The 16,284-nt window shown below is 42.9% G+C and overlaps 1 protein-coding gene across 1 annotated transcript in view; it reads right to left on the reverse strand.

The window, feature by feature from the left end:
• The window catches only part of LOC106908529 (voltage-dependent T-type calcium channel subunit alpha-1H-like), a 290,955-nt gene that overhangs the window by 42,031 nt on the left and 232,640 nt on the right, over nucleotides 1–16,284 (reverse strand). The window contains exons 24-26 of the mRNA XM_088014499.1: nucleotides 1,409–1,534; nucleotides 1,233–1,322; nucleotides 791–983 (exon numbers count right to left, since the gene is read on the reverse strand). Of these exons, the coding sequence (XP_087870625.1) occupies nucleotides 791–983; nucleotides 1,233–1,322; nucleotides 1,409–1,534 (409 nt within the window). The remainder of the gene's footprint in view (nucleotides 1–790; nucleotides 984–1,232; nucleotides 1,323–1,408; nucleotides 1,535–16,284) is intronic.

A 16,284-nucleotide genomic window follows, 5' to 3' on the forward strand; every position in this document is an offset into this window, starting at 1 on the left:
AAGGTGTCTTTGGGCAGAAACCCCTCGCTATCTGCTGCCAGACAGTTCACTGACTGAAAGGAAGACACTTTCAGTCAGTCTCTTTCTCTGCAGATTACACTGCAGAGAAAGAGTGGACAGAGTGAGTCACCAATGTGGTAGTGAGTGGAATAAATAAATAAATTAATTAATCAATTAATTAATTTAAAAAAATGAGTGTGTCAGTTCTGAGTGTAATAAATGTAGCAATTAGTGTGTAGAGAAATAAAAAGGTTTTGCACACAGAACACTAGATATCCATTAAATTAAGTTTTAACGGTCAAATGTGTAGGAAATCATATCAGTGATGTCTCCTGAAAATAACAAGTCCATCACTCTCCTTTGTAGAAAGCATGACATCATATTTCTAAGTTTAAATGGCCTAGTCAAAGTCCTGACCTAAATTCTACATGTGAATCTGGGGCAACAGTCGAAAAATAAAGTGCACAGATGCTGCCTATCCAATCTGATATAGTCCATGCCGTTGGCAGAAGAAAAATGCGAAGCTGGTAGACATAACAGAGAAAGCCAAACACATACTTTTCACATCTTTATATTAAAAGATTTTAATAGAATGTATCACTAAGTTATTTTTGACATTATATTTTTAATTCACATAAAATGTCGTAACTTGAAATTTAAAAAATTGAGAAAAAGATGTGGGCACTAAAGAAAACCAGAATCTGCCACTAGGATCAAAAGTTTAATGCAGGCTGTTTTGGTGTCAGTCTCAATGTGTCCATCCGCACCCACCACCCTAATGCTTTCTCACTTCTCCTCCTTTTCTCCAGCCGCTTCTGTCGTTTCTCCTCCCTCAACTTGGCTTCCTCCTCCTCCTGCTGCTGCCGACACTTGTGAAAGTTTTCCACCACCACACCCACGAACATGTTGAGCACGAAAAAGCTCACAATGAGGAGGAATGAGATGAAGAACAGCAGCATCCAGGGGTTATTGTTTCTTTTCGGCTGTAAAAAGATACACAGAGAGTAAGAGAAGAAAGGACAGGAGTTCAATTGAACAGGAGGACAAAAGAGTGAGTAAAGTGGGGAGAAGAGAAGAGGAGGAGGTTGGCGAAGTGTAAACAAGAAGTCCTGACTTCTGAAACATTTCTGTCTCTTCAGTCAAACACTCAAATTCAAAGGAGTGAAAGACTAAAAAAAAAGATTAACTGTCAAAAACCTCTGAATGCCTGTGCATCAATCAGTGTTCCTCACCTGCTGGTCCACCCCAACAGCATCCAGGCCGTCGTACATAATGCTCACCCAGCCGTCCTTACAAGACAGCACGAAGAGCGACATCAGTGCCTGGATGAGTGAGGGGAATGGAAATCAGTGCCATCAGTTTTCCACTTGCAGGTGTCAAAGCAAAGATGTGAGGAGGTGTGACAAACCTGGCCAAGGTTGTCAAAGTTGTATTTCCGTCGTATCCAGTGATAACCCGCCTCCAGACACTTGGTTTTGTTGGTAATATTGCTGACATTTAGCCCATCACAGTAGAAGAATTTGCCTTTAAAAAGCTGCACCCAGAGAGGCGAGAGTGCACAAAGAAACATGTAACTCTGATTCCAGGATCAGTTTGGTTGGGCTACAGCAAAATGCAAAGCAATGTCTCATAGATTCACATTTTGTTACAAAGGCTCTCTGCACGCTCACTGCAAAATTTGCTCTTGTTACAGAGTAAACTGTATTCCTAGAAGTAAGACACTAAATGTCAGCATTAACGCATCAAGGATTTTTCTCTTCAGCAAACGATAAATGAAAATATTTGCATAATGTAAGTAGCCTTAAAAAAATGTAAACTAATGTATACTCCTTTGAACCTTTTCACATTTTGTCATATCACAATAACAACTTTCAGTGTATTTTAACCCTTTCATGCATGAACTTTGTGTCAGGATTTTTTTCCAATTTTTTTAGTAGGTAGGAAAAGAATTTTGTAAAAAAAATAATACATATATATATATATATATATCTGCAAGAGTCAACTACAGTAGAAAGAGGGACAGGGATGACTGGCGTGCTTTTTGTCTGTCCACCAAAATAACAAAAATCATTTCTTGCATTTGCAGCTTATGGCCAGTAGTTGATAGTGTATTTTATGATGCATTAGTGTTCACTTCAGTGATCTGTGTGCATTTATAACATAAAAATCCACAAGAAGCACAAGAAAATGGCTCTTAGATAGCTGTCCACTGTAGTGACCACTATGCATGAAAGGGTTAAGTAAAAGCTTATGTCACAGACTAACTCAAATTAGCTTAGAGTAAGAAAAATGAAATGCGGTTTTTAAATTTTTTTACAAAGAAAAATCTGTAAAATCTGTACATTTTATTCAAACACTTTTCTATTATCAGATTAAATAAAATCCTGTCCAAGTCCACCTGTGTCTAATTTAATCATATGATTATCAGCCTCAAAGATTTATTATATAACACATTAAGAAAAGGCAGATAGGTCAGGAATAAATCTGTGGAGTATTCAGCATAATTTCTTACTCATAAAAAGCTAGAGGCTTTTAAACGGAGCCCCCTAGAGGACATGGGGGGATTTTTTCTTTTGCGTTCTTGCAATAGGTTTTGTGTTCTCTTGCAATAATATACTGACCAGTTTATGCAGCATAACTGAATACTGTAAGCCTTTCTTATGGTGGCCATCATACTTTCTGCAATTATATAAGATTTTTGTAAGGTTTTCTTATGTATGTTAATATCTGATTGTGAAATATCTGAAATTTTATATCTTTTTGTATATGTTAGAAATGCACCACAGACCTATGATATGAACAGAAACTTTCTGTAAGCAGGAAAGAAAGGAAACAAAATAAATCCAAGCTATTTGGACTATTTCTGAGTTATTTTCACTGGGTAATAAGTCATCTGACAGTTTTGATTGTCTTTTTTGTGTTGGTAGTGTGAATGTCACGTTGGGTTCAAGTCTTTTTGCCCAAATACAGAACACAATCAGGAGAACAGGAAATTAGATAAATTTTATTTTGACAATGATGAAATGTGAAACTGTGTGGTTCTTGTCTTGTGGATGGAAGTCGGGGTCGTCGGTACTCTGAAGACAGTGGGAGTTGAGTTGAAAGGGTATTGGACAAATGAACTTCAGAGGAAAAATGGACTGATGTTACTCGATGTGATGATGTGTTTCTGCCAGGGGGGAACACATCATCACAGTAACTGTCAATTACTGTTGTCTCCGGGGTTGTGGTCTCTTTGCAGGGGTTCTTGAGATGATCCAGGTTCCAGTGTGAGATCCAGACGGAGAGTAGATTGTAGAGGCTGCAGTGGAGGACGGACAGATTAGTTCTTGAGAGCCGAGGAGAGGAGTTATCCGACTGCCAGCTGTGAAACCAGAAACTGTCAACAATTCTTCAGCAGAGGCGGAGAGGGACTTGGGCAACCAGTGGGTAAAATCCACAGTGTCACAAGAGTAAACCAGAAAACCAGGAACTCGGGCTGCACAGTGGGTAAAATCCAAGGTGCCACGAGGAAACACCTGAGAGAGAGGCAACAGGAAAATATTACTAGAAATAATCTCTCTAAGTTAACTCAGAGAGCTAACTTAGAGGGGCACAGAGTGCCATAACACTCAGGCGTTGAAGTGCTGGCAGCCCGCTCCTCATACACGTTTAGATGATGAGGTGGATAGATCACAGGTGCGCTAACTCCAGTCAGCAGACACACCCTCCAGGTAGTGCAGCCTCTAGGCACCATCTAGTGGTTGATGAGGGAAGCAGCAAACAAACAGAATGTCCCCACAAAGAGCAAAAACCCTAGTTCCCAACAGTACCCTCCCCTGAACGGCCGCCACCTGGTGGCCCAGAAGACCATGAAGAAAGAGAAGAACGGTAGTCAGTGATGAGTCAAGGATCAAGAATAAAAGATCCCGGGACCCAAGAACACTCCTCCAGGTCATAACTCTCCCAGTCGACGATGTACTGCCATCCACGACTCTGTTGACGGGAGTCCATGACCCGGTGGATAGTGAAGGCTGGGTGATCATCTATGTCTCGGGCGGGAGGAGGGGGCTCGGAAGGAGGGCACAATGTGCTGGTCTGAACAGGCTTGATTTAGGAAACATGGAATGAATGCAAAGGGATGATGGGAGGCAGAGACGGACTGCAGTTGGATTGATGACCTTTTCAATTTCGTAGGGACTGATGAACCTGGGGGAGAGTTTCTTGGACATGGATTTAAGAGGGATGTCACATCCAGAAAGCCAAACCTTTTGTCCAGGTGAATACTGTGGGGCAGGTGTTCTCTTGCAGTCAAGCATATTATCGGTTTTGTTTAGCGGTACGATTGAGGGCGGTGATGGTTCTATTCCATATATTTTTGCAGCGGCGGGTGTAATGTTTGACAGATGTCACGGAGATCTCTTTTTTGTCTGAAGGAAACAGTGGTGGTTGGTAGTGGAAGAACCACTTCTTCAGAAGGAGAAAAACCAGTAGCAGCAGAAATGTGTGTTATGTGCATGTTTGACCCAGAGGATGTACTGACTCCAATCAGATGGATTTGCAGAAGTGAAGCATCTGAGGGTGAATTTAAGTTCTTGATGAATGCGTTCAGTTTGTCCATTAGACTGGGGTTGGTGTGTGTGAATTTAGCATCCAACGACAAACAGAAATGTTTTCATACTTGGGATGTGAATTGTGTACCACAATCAGAGAGGATTTCTTGGGGAATGCCATGTAACCGGAAGACATTTTTAACCAGGAGTTGAGCAGTTTGGAAGGCTGTGGGGAGTTTTCTGAGTGGAATGAGATGACATGATTTAGAGAAGCAGTCAATAATGGTTAGGATAGTGGTCATACCATTAGAAATTGGAAGTCCAGTGACGAAGTTGATGTGTGACCAGGGACATTTGAAAATGGGTAGTTGCAGAAGACCGGAGGTTGATGGGATGGTTTGTTTCTAGCACAGATGGAACAGGCGAGGATGAATTCATTTACATCTTTGTGAATGGATGGCCACCAGAATCTGCAGTTGATGAGAGTGATTGTGCGACTGATTCCGGGGTGAGTTGAAAACTTTGCTAAGTGGATCCAATGGATGAGATGTGCACGGACTGAGATAGGTAAATAGATGTTGTTATGGGGGCAGGTGCCAGGATCAGGTTCGGTTTGTTGGGCTTGACGAATAAGGTCTTCTCTCTCCCAAGTAACAGAGGTGATGGTTCAGCTGAGAAGTAGGATGGTGGCAGGTTCTCTCTCAGAGTCATCAAGTGAGTGGAGTTGAGACAGGGCGTCGGGTTTAATGTTCTTGGAACTGGGGTGATAAGAAATGGAGAGGTTGATTCTGGAGAAAAACAATGACCAACAGGACTGACAGAGGTTTAATCTGTTGGAAGACTGGAGATAGGAGAGGTTTTTGTGATCAGTCCTGTGATCCAGAGCAGCACGGGATGTTCTGCACCCTCTAACCAGTGCTGCCACTCCTCTAGCTTAAAAACTAGCAGTTCATGATCTCCCACATCATAATTGCATTCAGCAGGGGACAATCTGCGGAAGAAGAAAGCACTAGGATGGGTTTTATTGTCAGAGTCTGAAAATTGAGAAAGTACAGCTCCTACTCCTGTGTCAGATGCATCAACCTCGACAATGAATTGTTTGCTGGGGTCCGGTTGGATGAGCACTGGAGCATTAAGAAAAAAGTGTCTTTGGTAAAAGGCAGTGTCGGCTTCAGGGGTAAAAATGAACAGCGTCTTGGTAGAAGTAAGGGCAGGTAGTGGTTGTGTGGTTTGGCTGTAGTTACAGATAAATCGACAGTAGAAGTTGGCAAACCCAAGGACCCTGTGAAGCTGTTTACATGATTCAAGAGTGGGCAAGTCCAAAACAGCTTTGATTTTCTCTTCTGTAGGTCTTACCTGTACATCCTTGAGTACAAAACCAGGAATGTAACTAATGATTGGTGGAACTCGTATTTTTCGGCTTTACCGTACAATTTATACATCAGGCGTTGCAGGATGAGGCGGACATGTTTCTTGTGTTTCTTGTGTTCTGTAAGGATCTTTGAATAAATCAAAATGTCATTGAGATAGACTATACAAAGACATTCAGAAAATCTTTCAAAACATCATTCACAAGAGCTTGATAAAATGCTGGGCCATTTGGCAAATCAAAAGGCATCACGAGCAGTGATGTCAGTAACACCTTAACTGAGTAGTGGGAGCAATCTGACAGGTGGGTTTCTCTTGTTTCTTTCCTTTGTTCTAGCTCAGATTCTGAGATAAACATGCAGCATTGAATTTTCAATCTGTTTTTTGCACCAAAGAGTTAATAATAAACACGTTTCACAGAGTGTAAATGTGTATATATTTGAAATGTTAAATTGACATTTATTAGAGGTGTGCCGATCGATTGGTCACCGATCATAATCGGGCCGATTTCCATGAAAAAGTGAATGATCGGTGATCGGCGATCATTGGCTCTTGCTGCCGATACCGATCACCTGCTTCTCATTTCGCAGCCTGCCTGTGCAGCTGGTCTCCTCTTTCCTTCACTCTGCGCAAACGCGCAACAACAAATCCTAAGCGATGCGGAACTATGACGCACTGAGTGAATGGGGAAGTTTGCGTGTTGCGGCGGAAAATTAAAGCACGTGGGGTGAAGCAGGTCAAAATGCATCAACACAACGAATCTAATATGGCATAAAAACAATGCCATACTTGACGGAGTTTGGCTACATCGAGGCTCACTGCAGTAAAAAAGACATACGGAGGATCAGATAGCAGGTAAAGCAGCGCACAGCTACAAACACTCACCCGGATTAGCATGACGGTCAGAAAGCTAAACAAATAACCCGCAAAATTATTTAAGTCTTCGAGCTGCGATGTAAGACGCTGGTTCTGCTCTCCTGTTGAACCGCTGCTACGCTACAGGTAGTAATATTTGACAGACGGAGCTTCGCTTCTGCTCACCTGGTAGTGACTCTCACACCGAACCTCTGCTTAAAGCTGCAGCATCTAACCTAAAAAAAAATACATTTTACATACGTATTAAAACTTTCTCTGTCCTAACATGAGACAGATAATCTCTGAAAAAATAATCGATCTCCTCCCTGTTCTGCATAATTACTCCGCTCAGTCAGAAACAGCCAATCAGAGCTAGCAGTAATCAGCTAGCCGCCATGCTATCAGGAAGTTTTCATTCAGTAACTCTGGATTGTTTATTGTAATGGAACCTGTTTTTGCCTTTGAATGTTAAGTTTTATACTTGAACTTCTTGGCAATGTTGAGAGGTTTTATTTTGGCTCTTTGCATTATTTAGCCTCTTCAGAGCCTTCATATGTTATCATTCTGTTAAAGACAGTATTATCAATAGCAGTACAATTTGCACAATGCCTGTTTTGTTTAGTTTTCTTCTTGGAAAAAGTTATTAAAAACAAGTTTTTGTCTAAATTAAGGTGAATTCATAGTTCCTTTTTCCACATAATGTAACCGGTAGGGTTTATGATAAAAAATAAATAAATAATAATTATGTGATCGGTATCGGTGATCGGTGTTGGGTTAAACTAATCATTGTTTTATCATTTTATTTGAGTGTTTTATCTACATGTGTTCATTTACCTAACTGACTCTGACCAGTTATCTATAATGTAATTTCCTACTCACGGGGTCCATCTGTTTTGTTATCTCAGCATTGTTCTACTGAAAAAGGTCATCATAATAAAAGCCAGTTCCCAAGTAGAGGAGAGGAGAGCTCACTAATCTTTGATCCTGAGCGGATTGGAGGTTGTGGATATCTCCCTTTGCAAAGGAAGTCATAAACCCTCATTGGTTTTGTGTCTGGTTCTTTACAGGTTTTGAGCGAATCATTTCAAAACCCCCAACAACTTGGTGCCGAAACCCGGGATCCCAACATACCGACCGTTGGCCGACTGAGGACGACACACCGAAGCCAGTGCACTGCCGGAGTCATCACGACCCGTACAAAAGTCCCGGGGAGTAAATTCTCCGCTGGGCCGGTGAAATAGGTCTCCCCTCGTCTGTCAGCGGCCGATTGACGGGATCCAACCTGATCAAACCGACACGCCAATTGAGTGAGTAGAAGCTTTTCTTATGAAACAGCCGATACTAAAAAACAACTGAATTCTGGGTTAGAGTCCCTAGTTGACGTCGTTCAACTTAAATTCTGGGTTAGAGTCCCTAGTTGACGTCGTTCAACTTAAATTCTGGGTTAGAGTCCCTAGTTGACGTCGTTCAACTTAAATTCTGGGTTAGAGTCCCTAGTTGACAACATCCAACTTAAATTCTGGGTTAGAGTCCCTAGTTGACGTCGTTCAACTTAAATTCTGGGTTAGAGTCCCTAGTTGACAACATCCAACTTAAATTCTGGGTTAGAGTCCCTGGTCCTAAAATTCTGTCTTTGTATGAATGAGTGAATGACTGGTGTAGAATCAACTGAGGATTTAAAACTCGTTCTGTCCTCGGCATTAGAAGCCTAAGTGAAAGACCGGACTGAGAAATAGTCTCAGCCTAGAAGCCTGTCTTTCAGGGGACAATCGGGGCTCACAGTATAGCAATCCTCTGTTGAGAGAACACACACATACCTTTTTAAAGCCTTTTTTTGTGAAAATCAACACAGAGTACTAGAGCAATATGGGAAATAAACCAGGAAAGGGTTATAAACCACAAGGAGATGAAAAATACATGGTTTCAAAACATCCTTATAGTTTTCAGACAAAGAGCAAATTATGACAAATTGATTGCAGTAAAACAAAAACCTAAAGAATCAGTTGATTTAGTCAGATTTGAACAACAATTCAAAATTTATAGTGGCATCCCCTATAATGAAGACACAGAGGGTGCTTAACAACAATTGAAAACTGCACTTCTGAATGCAATACTCCCACAACTCTCACAGTGGGTAAAGAAACACTGTGTGGGTTATGAAACCAAATCAGTCTCGGATATAATGGCGTGGTCTAGACATGCTGAACAAATAGTAAAGAAAAAATCACCAAAGTCAGACACTTTTTTCCAAACTGATTTTAATGATTCAGACATTTATTTTCAAGGAGGAAACTCCAGAGGAAGAGGAAGAGGAAGGTTTAATCCTTCTTTCCAACCTAGACCCTTTAACAATCCTGATGCATGTTGGATTTGTGGAAAGTCAGATCATTGGAGCAGAGAATGTCCACAATATTCAGGCCCTCTTATAGGTAGGGGTAGGGGGCGTGGTAGAGGACGCCCACGGTTCCAGCAATCACAAAATGACTCGTTTTCTGCATGACTAGATCAGCAGGAAAATGACACTGAAGACCCTACTGAGACAATTGATATTTGCTCAGCTTGGGATTTTTTGAATGCTCTGAGAGAAAAACCTTACATTGTGTTAAGTGTAGGTGGAGCAGATGTTGAATTTTTATGTGACACAGGAGCCTGTAAAACAGTGCTCAAGGACAAAATAAAAGCAGCCCAACCATCTAGAAACTCTATTTGGGTACATTCTGCTGATGGTCAAGTCAATAGAGAATCAATTTCAAAACCGCTTCCCTTTACTGATCCAGTGTCTGGTCACAGCGTACATGCTTCTGTTGTATTGTCTCCTAAATGCCCCATAAACCTGTTGGGCAGAGACTTGATGACTAAACTTGGGATAGGAGTAGCCCCAACTCCTGATGGAATGCAAGCGTACAGAATTAATAACGCTGTGCTATTTTCAAAGGACATTTTATTCTGTGCCTACACACTGAATGCTAAAGGGAACTGGAACACAGTTAAAAACCTAGTTCAGGAAGCTCAGACTCCCCTGACTAAAGACTATTCTGTGATGCCAAGTCAAGACCTCCATGTGACCATGGCAATCAATCCTGATGAGGATTATCTTCACAAATTTCTAACGGTTTCAACAGTTGACATTGCAACAGATTATCTGTACACTGATAAAGTAAGTTTTTCAGCTTATACACTAATCCTACCCCATCAGGTTGATGACATGTTCAGAGGTCTAATTCCACATGTTTCGGTCTGTAAAATAGAAAATGATCCCTGGAAACACTCAGGCCCTAGGCTACAAAATGCTAAATTCTGTTCAGATTTCCAAGATAACTCAGATGGATGGCAGTTCACCCCACGTTGCCACCTTTGGAGAATACCCTGTCCCTTCGTGTTGGCAGGAAAAGCCTCTGTTCTTCCCCTGCAAACCTGATCAATACGTCTTTCTCAGGAGGACGAACATGACCTTTCTGTTCTGCCCTCCGCTCTCTGGTCAACAGGACCCTCAGGAAGACCATGGCCTGAATGTTTGGATTTGGTGAAATTGTATATGAGAATAACGTCCAACATAGATGGGTTAACACCTTTTGAAATCATTCATGGCAGATCATACAGATTACCTCTTTTCGGAAAAGATTTGGAAAAAGCTGATGAAGAACAAACATTGGCTGATTACATGATAAAAATGTTAAAAGACAAAGAACTGTCAAAAGCAAATTTACTGCCTTCTGATTCTCTTCCTTCACAGGAGGACCCACAAATCAAACCAGGAGACTGGGTCTACATAAAGGTCATCAAAAGAAAGAACTGGGCCAGTCCTCGATGGGAAGGACCCTATCAAGTTCTGTTGACAACACCAACAGCTGTTAAAATCGCAGAAAGACCCTCCTGGACCCTACCTGAGCCACTGTAAGCTGCAGAGAGTGCTGGAGCCCTAAGGGTGAGATCAAAGTCCAAAGTCTGATTACAAAGGGGTTACACTGTATAGAGGTGTTTCGTCTCAACTTCAGTGAAGAAAGGACTCTCACCCCTTAGAACAGGTGCCTCTGGTGTCTCTGTAACCTAGCAACAATGGGAGCCTTCATTGGGTGGGTTCTCTGTTGTGCTGTGGTCTCTGTGTGCTACACTCTACAGCTCCGCCATGATGACATCACTACTTGGCTGCAAAACCTAGATGAACTCCACGATGGCGGTGGTAACCTGTGGGTAGCCTACCTACATTACCTGGCACAAAATTCCACCGGAGAGGCAGGGTGCTACGCTTGTTCCAGACTTCCGCTCAGCTCACACCAGCCCACTCTGATCTATGAACCAATGACAGCAGAAGAGGCGGAATGTTTCCAGAGGAGATCTTTAGGGGTGGGACGAATTCCCTGCGGCCCTGACGTGGGAGGGAAACGCATCTCCCCGTACTTTCTGGACTGAACGCCGACCAGATATGAAACATCCTTGCTGCTGGACCCCAGGATCGGTTGTTAGCGGTACAAAACTCAGTAACACCTCCTCCTGCAGCAATACCTTCCTGATGTCATGTATCAGTCCGAGCAATATCGCCATACCTCGATTCTCAACTCCTGGAGCGATGTGGCTCTGTGGTCATAAACTTTATGACTTCTTACCAGGTGAATTTCAAGGTCGCTGTGCACCTGTGTGGGTGTCAGACGGCACCACTATCATCAGCCACCGACCAGCCGCAACATCTTCTGGAAAACGGAAGCGTGAGGTATTGGACTTTAAACCTCATGAGTCAGTCTGGGGGACTGATGTTCCTCCAGAACACAAACATTGGACTGATGGAGAAAAGGTTGCACTTGCCTTGTTTCCATGGGTAGGGGATTTTTATGACTTGTATTTTGCCATGTACAAAGGCTCTTGTCCACAAGGCTGTGGTAGGAGTTTTGCTTCAAGCCCATGCTGTGAATTTGAATCTTGCCCAGAAATTTGAACGAAACATATAGCTGTTGCTCTTTCTGATGTATTTCACTAAAAGTTTTGTAAAGTAAAAGCAGTGTAATACTGATGTATGATTTGCAGTTTTGTTGTTTCCTCAGATGCTGTTTTGAAGTTTGTATCTAAGTTTTTGCTTTACTTTGCAATTTATTGCTTATGGGTGCTTCTGATCTTCCTTTACTTGATATTGCAAAATAAAATGTTAAACAGGGGGGAATGTTGGGTTAAACTAATCATTGTTTTATCATTTTATTTGAGTGTTTTATCTACATGTGTTCAGTTACCTAACTGACTCTGACCAGTTATCTATAATGTAATTTCCTACTCACGGGGTCCATCTGTTTTGTTATCTCAGCATTGTTCTACTGAAAAAGGTCATCATAATAAAAGCCAGTTCCCAAGCAGAGGAGAGGAGAGCTCACTAATCTTTGATCCTGAGCGGATTGGAGGTTGTGGATCTCTCCCTTTGCAAAGGAAGTCATAAACCCTCATTGGTTTTGTGTCTGGTTCTTTACAGGTTTTGAGCGAATCATTTCAAAACCCCCAACAATCGGTATCGGTGATCGGCCCTCATGGGTGATCGGTATCGGCAGGAAAAAACCTGATCGGCACATCTCTAACATTTATGATTGTATACAAAATAGACCAGCAACTATTACAGTAAGCATATTGCGACGGAATGCAAAATATTTTTTTTTACCCATGTCCACTAGAGGGCTCTGTCCTTTTACCCAGAAGCCAGGTTTCATGGTAAAATTTTAGGATGACCCTACATTGTCGTCAAACCTTTTCAGGATAATGTGATGTTGGGTATTTAAACAATCCTCACCATAATTGTTCTCATCAGTACCTTGCCATGACGAGGCTTCAAGCAGGATGTTCTCAGACAGACAGACAGACAGACACTTTATTTAGTCCATTCTCCCACACAGAACCAATACATCAAATCCTTAAACTATTTTTTATTTTTATTTTTTTACATTAACATTTAGCCTGACTCTATAGTTCCTCTATTTCTATTGTACTCCTGTTAGTCAGTGAGGAGTTGAAGAGTTTTATTGCATGAGGCACAAAGGAGTTCTTTAGTTTGTTGGTCCTGCACTTTGGAAGAAGCAGTCTCCCACTGAACCTGCTTTCCTGGCTGCTGATGATAATGTGCAGAGGGTGGCTGGTGTTGTCCATAATAGCCTCGAGTTTCTGTAGGGTTCTCCTCTCTGCCACTGCTGCCAGATAGTCAAGCCTTGTGCCAACCACTGAGCCAGCCCTCCTGATTTGCTTCTCCAGCTTAGAAAGGTCTGCCTTAGAAATGCTTCCACCCCAGTAAACCACAGCATATAAAAGGACGCTGGCGACAACAGATTAGTAAAACAACCCCAGCAGCTTTCCACAGATGATAAAGGATCTCAGCCTCCTCAGGTAGTACATCCTGGTCTGAGCCTTCTTATAAAGCTGCTTGGTGTTGCTTGTCCAGTCCAGCTTGTTGTCCAGCCACAGGCCAAGATATTTATAAGTCTGCACGACCTCCACCTCCTCCCCTCCTATCAGAACTGGTCGTGGACTGCCTCTGTTCTTCCTGAAATCAATGACCAGTTCCTTTGTCTTGGAAGTATTTAGCTGCAGGCTGTTTCTATGGCACCAGACAACAAAGTCCCTCACCAGGCTCCTCTACTCCTTTTCGCTGTCCTTAATGCACCCCATGATGGCAGTGTCATCAGCATTCTTCTGAATATGACATGTTTCAGAGTTAAAGCAGAAGTCTGAAGTGTACAGGGTGAAGCGAATGGGTGACAGCACCATCCCCTGCGGGGCTCCAATGTTGCTGACCACAGTGTCAGACATGATGTTATTCATCCTGACAAACTGTGGTCTGTCGGTAAGGTAGCTGCAAATCCAGGTGGTCAGGCAGGAGTCCACTTTCCAAAAGTGCAGGGGGCTGGATCGTGTTAAACGCACTTGAAAAATCTAGGAAGAGGATCCTGACATTTCCACTTCCTTTGTCCAGGTGCGAGTGGGCTCGATGTAGGAGGTGGATGATGGCATCCTCCACTCCAACCTTTGCCCTGTAGGCAAACTGCAGGGGGTCTTCAACATCCTGTACCTGCATTCTGAGGTGGTTGAGGAAGAGCCTCTCCAGAGTCTTCATCAGATGTGATGTTAATGCCACCATTCTTAAGTCATTCAGCTCACTGGGCCTGCTCTTCTTAGGACAGGAATGATGCAGGATGTCTTCCAGGGTGTTGGCACGCTCCCAAGTTGCAGACTAGAGTTGAAGATTTGTTGTAATGGTTCCCCTAGCTCAGTAGCACAGATCTTGAGAATCCGAGCGGATATTCTGTCGGGTCCTGCAGCTTTTCGAGGTCAAAGCTTCCTCAGTTCTGCCCTCACTTGATCAGCTGTAAAGTGTGGAGGAGGCTGTGTGGAGGGAAAGAAAGGAGAAGGGCTACTAGGCTGCCTTGGAAGAGGAGGTTGGGTCAGGGGGCTGGTATGGGATAAAGGCGAGGCGAGGATGCCATGATGGTGGAATGACTGCACCTGCTGGCAAGGAGGAGGATGTACTGGGGGAAAGCACTGGGGCAGAGTAGATGTAGTAATGGTGGTGGGTGAAGCATAATGGCTAAATCTATTGAAAAAGTTATACAGTTTATTAGCTCTTTACTTCCTCCCTCTGTGGTAGTTGGAGCTTTGTGCCCTGTAATGGTTCTGAAACCATCCCAGACATCACCAGTTTTCCCTCAGCTTCTGCTCCACCTTCCTCCTATAGCAGTATTTTGCCTTCCTCAGACAACATTTCACCTCTCTTTGTGCTGCCTTTACCTTCTCTTTATCTTTAGTCCTGAAGGCCATCTTCTTCTGGTTGAGGATAGTCTTTACTCCTTGTGTTACCCATGGTTTATTATTTGGGTAACATTGAACAGTGTTGTTACAGTACTTTTTCAGAGGATAAAAAGGGGTGTGTTCACTATTTAAAGTTTGTGTGTAAAGAAATGAGATTACCTTACACAGAAATTAAGGTAATCTGTGAGAGAGTCAGTCATCCCCTCTAGGTCCTCACCATGAGCTCCCAGCAGCACATCCCAGTTAGTGATGTTGAAACAGTCTCTCAGGACCTCCTCTGCTTCAGGAGTCCATCTTCTGATGGAGCGAGTGGAAACACCCTGCCTTTGGACCAGGGGGGTTATACTGGGGCTGTATGTACACCAGGCTGTGGTCTGACTTGCCTAATGGGGGAAGGGCAACAGCATTATATCCATCTTTTACACTGGTGTACACTGGTGTACAGTAAATCAATTATCCTGTTTTTCCTGGTCGGACAACTGACAATCTGGTGAAAAGCAGTCAGAGTGGAATCCAGGGTGACATGATTAAAATCTCCAGATATTATTATGAGTGCTTCAGGATGTTGCAACTGAAATTGTGCTGTGACACTTTGTATCTTTTGACAGACAGCAGCTGGCTCCGCCCTTGGTGGGAAGTAAACACAGATGGAGATCACATGTCTGAATTCCCGGGGGAGGTAGTAAGGACAGAGGCTGACAGTCAACAGCTCCAGATCAGGGCAACACAGCTCTGCCTTGACTGTGACATGGCCAGGGTTACACCAATGGTTGTTAACGTAAATGATCAAACCGCCACCTCTGCTTTTTCCACATGCCTTCGGATCTCTATCAGCTCTGACCGTGACACTTAACTTAGAGTCAGTGTCATCAGCAGGTTGCAACAGAGTTTGGAAGAGTCAGAGAGGTATAGAAGTGGATGTCCTTTACCCTCATCCCACACTGATGCCGGTTTTATCATGAAGTGGATGATAAATGCCACTTAATTCCAGACGTATATAAAGTGAGAGGCACCTAGGTGTCATGTTAGATAATTTGAAACTGTTTACATCAGCATGACCTGCATGTTGCATGACCTGCAAGGTTACCTGACCTCACCACCTGACAGAGGCATCATTGTCTTCTAAAGGCCAGAGAGCATTTACACTGGACCAGAGACCAGTGGGGCTCAGTGCTGTTCTCTGAAAGTTGATTCATGCTGACCAGAAAGGATGGCTGCCACTGATGTAGATGTCAAGAACAGTGCTATGCAAGTTGTTGTCACCAGACCAGCCTTTGGGCGGCAGCCCAAAGGCTGTAATCTATGGTTAAGGGCACAGGACACATTACTGAGACAATGACATTTTTTGTTACTGCATGCTCCCAGAAGCTGTATTTTCACAATATATCATTGTAGTGGAAGCGTTAAACTTTTTCCATAAATTTCACCAAAAAGCCAAACATCTCAAAATCTTTATTAGTCTCCCATAGGAGAAAGTGTATATTTTTATCTAAAATAAAATTCAATCTGGAGAACAAACCACCACCTCTGCTTTTTCCACAAAGCAGAGGAGAACAAAGAAAGAGTTGCAGTTAGAAAGTTTTATTTGGCATTAATTTGGCATGTAAGATTTAGTGCTCAGTCCCAGGCAGAAGACATGGGCACTGCGAATTGCAGTAAACTTGGATGAGCTGATTAGGATGAGGATTAAAGATGTCTTCCCCAGGCGATCTGAACACTGGTGGTGGAGGCCGAAGAGCGGATGAAATCCTGAAGGAAC

Source organism: Poecilia mexicana, unplaced genomic scaffold, assembly GCF_051168715.1.
Source record: "Poecilia mexicana isolate PSO_F unplaced genomic scaffold, ASM5116871v1 scaffold_1, whole genome shotgun sequence".
Lineage (NCBI taxonomy): Eukaryota > Metazoa > Chordata > Actinopteri > Cyprinodontiformes > Poeciliidae > Poecilia > Poecilia mexicana.